Source organism: Emydura macquarii, unplaced genomic scaffold (assembly GCF_026122565.2).
Source record: "Emydura macquarii macquarii isolate MOO-44397 ecotype Brisbane River unplaced genomic scaffold, CSIRO-AGI_Emac_v2 contig_670, whole genome shotgun sequence".
NCBI lineage: Eukaryota > Metazoa > Chordata > Testudines > Chelidae > Emydura > Emydura macquarii.
This window is the reverse complement of record NW_027130807.1, coordinates 1,583,175-1,591,334: the sequence shown is the minus strand read 5'-3', so window position 1 is coordinate 1,591,334 and position 8,160 is coordinate 1,583,175. Positions and strand designations below refer to the sequence as shown.

The 8,160-nt window shown below is 52.7% G+C and overlaps 1 protein-coding gene across 1 annotated transcript; it reads left to right on the top strand.

The window, feature by feature from the left end:
* Positions 1-1,424: 1,424 nt before the first annotated feature.
* LOC137148640 (zona pellucida sperm-binding protein 3-like) lies at positions 1,425-7,665 on the top strand. Its single transcript, XM_067541560.1, has 7 exons — positions 1,425-1,491; positions 2,549-2,743; positions 5,429-5,576; positions 5,662-5,773; positions 6,053-6,239; positions 6,629-6,895; positions 7,391-7,665. The coding sequence occupies exons 1-7, from the start codon at positions 1,425-1,427 to the stop codon at positions 7,663-7,665; spliced, it is 1,251 nt and encodes a 416-aa protein (XP_067397661.1).
* The last annotated feature ends 495 nt before the right edge of the window (positions 7,666-8,160 follow it).

The window sequence follows — 8,160 nt, the reverse complement described above, 5'->3', positions numbered from 1 at the left end:
CTCCTGGCCTGAGCTAGCTTCTGTAGAAGCTGCAGAGGATGGGCCTGGAGCTGTGGCCGATGCTGGTAATGGAGACATCATGGACAGTTGAGTGCTGCTGCCCCAGGTATAAAAGCAGCCAGTGGGGGCAACTTCTCTTTATATGGCTGTTTGCTGAGTGGTGAGTGGAAGATCTTGGGAAGTGAGGGGCTTTGCTCCTCTAAGTCACTGGTTCTTGGGCTCAAAATGCTTCAGGTAAAAAGGGGGCAAGGGGGGAGGTTAGATGCAAACTGAGTTGCTTGCTGTGGTTAATCCTCCAGTTTTGTGGGGCCTTCCTGCTCTGTACTTCAGCATCACAGAGGGCTTGGTGTGGGGCAGAGCCAGATCCACATCCTGCTGATCATGTGTCTCCTCAGAACTCTGTTGTGGGAAAGCAGGGCCTTGGGGTCTCCTGATAGAAATGTGTTCTGGGTACCTGCTCTGTGACTTATCTGCTGGCAGGGGCCTACAAAGCTTCACTTCTCCCTGGCTTATGTGGGAAACTCCAGGCTCCCTGTAGGTGCTGGGTGTGGAAGTTCCTCCATCTGACAGTCTATTGCTGTAAAACTCCCTCCTTGTACAACTACATAGGGGTTAAATGGCCAGTCTCCTGTTGTGTAAAAGAGTGGAGGCTGCTGCTTAAGCCATCTATGGAACAGAAGGAGCTCCAGTGCGCTGGTGATGGTAGTTACAGGCTGCAGAAAGGTGAGGTGATATGGCAGGGGTCAACACTGACAAATCAACTGAACGGCCGACCCCTTGACTTTGTCCCAGGCAGGATGGACATGAGCGGTTCTTGGGCTAACGGACCTGCCCGCTCAAACAACAAAATCCAGCACTGCTTCCCCCAAGACTCAAGACACAGGAAGACTGCCACCAAAAATGTGATGAGACAATGCTGGACATCCCTCTTGTGGTGGCCTGCTTGGAGAAGCATCTTGCCCTTGAAGCTGAAAAGAGAGAGCAGGAAGGAAAAAGAACTTTCTACCAGCAGACAGCTCACCCCCTAGGAAATGTCTGTACTTATTGCAGGCACATCTGTGGTTCCAGGATTGAACTCCTGAGTCGTCTCCGGACCCGTATGTAAATCCATGGTAGAGCTCATCCTTGAATTGAGGGATTGCTGGCGGCAGCTAAGTTGGTGCCTCTGGTCGCATCAGGCATGTAATATAAACTGCTACAGCTACTGCTGTAGAGCTTCCTGGTCCCTCCTCCACGATCAGGCATAGAAGACAAAAAGCAGCTGTCTGGAATTTCTGTTCTGGTGGTGGTAGACCCTAGCACTGCTGTGGCTCCAGTTTCCAAGCTCCTGAAACAGCTAGGATTCCTAGTGGCCCGTATGTGTGAATAGGGGAGATGTGAGTGGCTGAGGACTGTTGAAAACCTAATGTGGGCCAGGTCGAGGGATGGGGGAGCAAGGGAATTCACATCCCTTAGCCAGGTGTGCTGGCAAATCCTCAACTGTGGACACAGGTATGATAACAGAAAAGAGCTCCTTTCGGCTTAGCAAATATCATTGGGAGGGGAAGGTGCCAAATCATCTTCTGTTGGCATAAACTCAACCCACAATAGCTGTACTGGGTGATATAGCTGTACTGGCAGAGCATTTGTAATGTAAATGGGGCCTGAGTCTCCATAGACCCTACATGTCCCCAGTGGACCATTGCAACTCAGAAAGCCTTTTAATCACAGTGCAAACATACTGAGTGACCAAACATCTGTGGCAGGTCCGTGGCAGCTCTTTTGGGCTAATAAAACTGCAGTGTAATGTTCGGGCTGGAGCACTGGCTCTAGGACCTGATGCTGTAGCTCCAGGCTGAATGTCTACACTGCACTTTTACAACCTCACAGCCCATGCTCTGAATGCCTATTTTAGCTGACACGAGCAAGCCATGGTGTCTAATTGCGGTGCAGACAGACCACAGGGGCTCCAGGGACTCAGCAGCTGCTATGAATCTGCCAGGACTGTCTGGCTCAGTCTAATGAGATGGAAAGGACACATCGACCTCCATTATGGATTCTCTAACCCCATCACTGTTGCTCACCCATTCTTCTGCTGGCACTGGGCTTGTCTGTCTTGCCACGTTGTCACTGGCTGCTCCTCCCAGGGGTGATATCCGTGCACCCGCCTGGGCAGCAATAACCAGGAATGATCAGTTGGGCTTGGTGGGCACTTCCCCTCTCCTGCTAACACAGATGTGGTAACGGGACCCTGGGAGGTGCCATGGCTAGAGGACGGCCTGTCAGGCACAGTGCAAGCTTTTGTAATGGAGTGGAAGGAGCACACTGCGTGACCGCTACTGGGAGCAACTGGAATTATGGCCCTGAGCCTTGTAGCGATGTATGTAAATATCCAGCATCGCTGATCGTGTCTGGGCTGCTGGGGTATCTAGCCAGCCCTTCCTGAATCGCTGAATTCCTGCTCCGTGCCCTGGGCGTGGTGTAAATCCTGGGACAGGGTCTCTGGGCTGTCATGTCTGGAGGATGCTGTAGCTGTGAGTCTGTTAACCCCTCTCTGCCCCGTCTGCAGTGTCAGTGGTGTGTGGCAGCTCACGGCTACAGGTCATGGTGCCGGCGGATCTCTTTGGGAACGGCGTGCCCATGAGTGCCAGGGAGCTGACACTGGGGGCTGGCTGTGCCGTGACTGCTGTTCGGCCGGATAGTCTAACTGGAATCTATCTGCTGTCAGCATGTGGTGCCACCATAGAGGTGAGAGCAGAGACCAGTGGGAACTGAAGGGGTGGGTGTCCATCTCTTCCTGCTGAGTAAAGCCTGGTTTCAATCTCTGGAGGGCCCCCCAAGCCCTCTTACCCTGAGCACCGCCCAACTTTCTGAGTAATGGAAATCCAGGTGTCCACATTCAATCACTCCACAGCTGGATGCTGACCAGACTCACTGCAATGATGCTCCCCTTTGAATTTGGATACACCCTGTCCCACGTAGGAGCGGACTAACGGGATCTGTATTGGAGCAAGTCCTTGGCTCCTGGGAAGCCCAGGGCATTGGGCCTTTTGGTACCTGATGGGTAACCCACAGCATCTCGTATTCTGGGTGCAGCTAAACTGGGGGATGTCGGTTGGCTTGTGAATGTGTTCTCTCCATGTGCTGTCCCAGCTCTGCACAGGTAGCTGACCCAGCAAACCCTGATAGCACTACCCAGAAAGACCACAGACTTGGTTCAGCAGCAAAGGCACTCGACCAGATTTATTGTCACTGAAGCACAGTGTGGTGCTGTGTATAAGAAAGGGGACTATTTATATCACTGTTACTTTGTACAAAGTGTTTATATTGATTGTGTATGTCATGGAAGGTATCAATGAAAAGCTTCTGAATTGCTAACTTTGATTATCTTGATTATATGCATGTATCATCTTGGTCTCTGAAGTTATGAATATTGCCTATGTACTTGTATTTTAAATGTATTATAGTCCTGGGTGACACCCCTCAGATTTACATCAGGGCTAAACAGCTATGTGTTGATGGCTCAGTAAGGACACTCTACTCTCTCAGTGGGCCACTGAAAAATCTCATCCTGCCTGGCATGCCTTTCCTCTGGACGCCTGAGACGGCGAGGAGCCAATGGCTACCCCTGTGATACAGCAAAACATGTAGGAGCATGTGATATGTTCTTGTGAGCTTGGAGTCCATCTTGGGCCAGTAACTTTCCATACACAGGGGCTGTGGGCTTTGTTTGGGACAGTAAAGTCCCATGCACATGGCAAAGGCTATAAAAGATCCCTGAGACATCCCCATTCTGCCTCTTCCCTGCTCTCATTCTCTGGACTGTGGATTTACAACTAAAAGGAGCATCTGGGACAATGGGCTGAGGGCCTGCCAATCTTTTGGAAGTTACCAGTGAGACTTTTGCAAGCCAGCAGTCCATTCCATCACTGCTACCAACCTGGTCTATTAACCAATTATAACTTGCTGCTTTTCTTTTCTTAATAAATATTTGCATGGTTTACTCAAGGTGGCTTGACACTGTGGTATTTGGGTAAGTGTTTGATCCTTTGGGATTAGTAAGAACCTCCTATAGGGTGAATTGTGTTTTTAATAACCTCTTACTATATTAGACCTGTTTGTGTGGATAGGAGCCACAGGCTGATGTGTCTGAAGGTGGACTGGGTTTGGCTTCTGGTTAACCAGGGTGGTGCTGCAGGAGCTCTTTTGTTACTGGCTTGGTGAATCTAATTTTAGAATAAACCTCCAGCTTTTGGGGATTGTCTGCCCTATTTCTTGCAGTCTGCCCTGAGTGTGGCGTTCTCAGTGTCCAACCCAGTCACACAGAGTACTAGTGCCCCAGAGACTTTACAGGTACACAAACACATGTAAACCCATTCCAAGGGACCAGTTCAGTCAGCAGTGGGACTTCCTACTGCCCCATCGGCCGGACAAAGGGTTAAGGTGAGGTACCCTGACACTGACAGACTGGGATAAAGAACTTACATACCATCTTGCATGTCTCCTGATGTCAGCTTGTTCCTGATATCTTGAACAAAACGTCCCTCTTCATTATCTTGTCAAACCAGCCTATCTTGTATTAGCTGGGATATATTTACGTAAATAGCGAGTGCCTAGCACACTAGCAACAATGGGGCTAAGTTCATGTATGTGACAGTGAACTTGTAAGCATCTGCTTTAATACATGACCTGATGTTGGTTCACAGCCTCTGGTTCAAGCCTCAGCTCTTGCACAAGGCTCAGTGCTCCAAGCTTTCTCTATTACAGGGGCAATGTTGCACAGTCTCGAGTGCACTGCCAAGGCTCTGGAGGGCTTCATCAGCAGTGCAGTAACTCTACCCAGGGCTGGGCACAGCACAAGTGCTGAAGCAGCTCTGTAAACGCTGGCTTGTGACAGCGCTTGGGTAACTCCTGCCTTCCTCAGCTGCCCACAAGTTCCTGCATTCACAAGGGAAGTGGGTACATGGGCTGGTCTAAGACAGAAAGTAACAGGCCATGGGAACTTGTGGAGCTGGAAGCAGTAACCAAGGCACACCATGCACTCGCTGTGCCCCAATGAGAAGGGACTCTCCTATCTCTGTCTCCATTTCCCACAACTGAAAAATGACAAACTATCTGCCTTCCACGGTGGGGAGCGGTCCTAGGCTTTAATTATTATTTTTCACATATGATGAGAAGCTCATGTGCAAGGTACCATTGTAAGGTACCTGTTCTCCCCCAGCTTTGCTGATGCCCCTCCAACTCTATTAGTACCCTTATTCCCACCCTGCTGCCCCCTATTATGCCAGCATTGGGTTCTCACTCCTGCAGCTCTGATGCCCTCTCAATATTGTTTCCTTGCTGATTTCACCTCCCTTACACCCTTGCTCTCTGACACTCCTTACTGGTCTGTGGGGGCTCGCCAGGGAGGGTCCAGGTGAGTGTCATCCCCCCGATGTTTTGTCCTCAGGTATCTGGTCCTCCCTCCTGTCTGACCCCACTTACTACCTTAGCGACCTGATAAACATCCAGGCATCTGTGAAGATCTATGTGGATGAGTGTGTGGCCCGGCCAAGCATGGAGTCCTCCATGAAATATGAGGTCATCACAGACCACGGGTGAGTGCCCAGGGACAGAGGTCGCTGGCTGTCTTCATGGCAGTGAGGGGGGCAGGGATTTTACCACCACTTCTCCTCCCTACAGGTACCTTGTGGATGGGCAGCATAGCCGCTCCCGCTTCCTCACCCTACGAGGAGACCAGTTCCTCCGTTTCCAGCGGGACACTTTCGTCTTCACCAATGCTTCCAACAACCCGGTCCATGCTGGGGTCCTGAGCCACCTGGAAAGGTGATTATTTATCTAAAGGGGGTGGGTGTTGGCAATGCAAGATGGCAGCCATCTCCATGCGGGACTCTCCCACAGGGCCTAGCTGAGCTCTCAGATCTTGTCTCCCCTGGGGACCTGGATGGCTAGAGGTGCGGAGACAGTGGTTGCTGGTGGGGAGGTTTCCTCAGCCTGACCCCACAGAGTGGGTTGAGGTCTGTAGGGGACATAGGGATAGTCCAGAACCTCACACTGCTGTGACATCTTTCAGATCTACCTCCTGTGCCACCTGAAGGCGGTGGCAGCTGGCCCTGCCAACCAGCGAAACAAGGCCTGTTCCTATGACCCAGTCGCCGCAGTCTGGCGCTCGCAGGAAGGGGGCGACTGCTCCTGCTGCGCTTCCCCTGCTGGCTGCGGGAGCAGGAGGCGGCGCCGGCATCAGCCTCATTATCGGGAAGGTAACTTTGTACCCCTGCCTTCCACCCCCCGGTCCTGCTGGCGGCGTGTTCCTGGTTCTGCCATGCCTTGGTGGTGTGAGGGAGGCTGGCTGGGCTAACATTTCCCTGGGATCCTCCAGTCTCTGTGCCCTTCCCCCTCAGACAGCTCAGCCTTGGCACTAGAGCAGGGTATGGGGCAGTAGGACAGTGGAGAGCTCGTTCCTTTCTTGCCCATGAGACTGAAGCTCCCAGTCAGGCTGTCATGAGAACTGAGCCCAGCAGCTTCCAGCAGGGGGGCTGGATTGCTCCTCTGGTTTGTTGCGGACGTGGCCTTGGCCCCGTCAGACTCTGTGCTGATGGGAGTTGGTACCGCAGGGGGCGGTGGGAAGGCATCCTGCATCTGCTCCCAGGGCGTGGCTGCTCTCTGCCTGCGGGACTCCTCGGGGAAGCAGATCTCCAGCTTGGCCCCATCCGGCTGGCCTGCAATCTGTCCACTACACTCGTCTCCAGCCCCCTCGCATTGGCTTCTGCAGAGCTCACCTCTGCCATGGCAGGGGCTGTTGAGTTGTCTTCCACTGGGCCCTTCTCTGGCACACCTAAAGCCGGCCGCCCTGTCCTGTTCCCTCCAAATCGGGCCGCAAACCCCATCATCCGAGGGGAAGCAAAGGACTCCTCAGGTGAGTGAGAGCTCTGATGTGCCCCCCTGGCATGGGGTGGGGGAGCTGACAGGAGGGAAACCAACTCCCATGATTTACTAGTCAGTGAGTGACCCATTGCTGTATGTGGTCATGAGCAGACTGTTCAACTCCTTAGGCTCTTGCCAATGAGCAGAACTGACAAATGGGGTCGTGGCCATTGGCTGCAGGGACTGGGCTGGGCCCCATATCCTGGAAATCTAGGGTGAGGGGAGACTGGAGTCAGGCACTTCCACCAGAAATGGGGCCCAAGCCACCATGTCCCACAGGCTCAGAGCAGCATCTGGGGGTGGCCAGGTGGAAAAGGGAGCCTGGCTGGACCGTTCCCCACAAGGGTCGATGCCTTTAGGCGGCAGCCACTATTCCCCGTTGGAGAATTGACTCTGCAAGCTGTTGTGGGGCCTGCTAGAACCAGGCTGCTTCAGCCACATGGCCTCACAGTTTCTCAGCGTGCTGCTGTGTGCTCCCTTCCCAAAGGGCTGTGGCTCCCCTTCTCTATCACCAACTTGGCCATTGCAGTGTTGTGCTCCCTCTTCATCTTCCTGGGTATCCTGGATTGCTACTGCTCCACGAAGTGCTACCACAGAGGGTACCGGATGGGTGCCACTGACACTGCCACGGGGGAGACCAGTGCTGTTGCCATGGCTCCCACAGCCTCTGGGGACACCAATGTGGCCTCCACGAAACCTGGTGCTGTGGTTGCTGCAGCCTGTGTGGATCTGGCTCTGTATGAACCACCAGTTTCCTCTTAAAATAAACAAATAGACCAGTCAGTCAATTGACACGTGTCTCATTCCTCTGGCAGCAGCTGGGGTGAGAGGAAGTCAGCACCACCTGGCTGGCTGTCAGGAAACCTTTTCTGGTGTCACTGGCCATGGTTAAATGGGGGAAAGGAGACACGCTGACCACTAAGAGTCTGATTTCCAAAAGATCATCATATCCTCCACATGGAGCTGTAATCTGACTTCTGGGCCTGGTGGAAGGAAGCGCCTTCCTCTTTTTAGCAATAGTGTCTCAGATGGTCCCCCACTGTAAATGGGCTGTGGGGAGGACACTGAGTCTACATGCTCAACTACATCCCATCTCTTCCTAGGTTCTGCTCTGCTGGGCATTGGGATAAAGAAATGCACTCCGTGCTACTCTTGGTCCTTGTGGTCCTATGGACTAGCCACCTATGGATATGGAGATAGTCGTCCAACTGATATGACTTGTTTGGTCCCATCTCTCCACTTGCTTTCCCCCTCAGC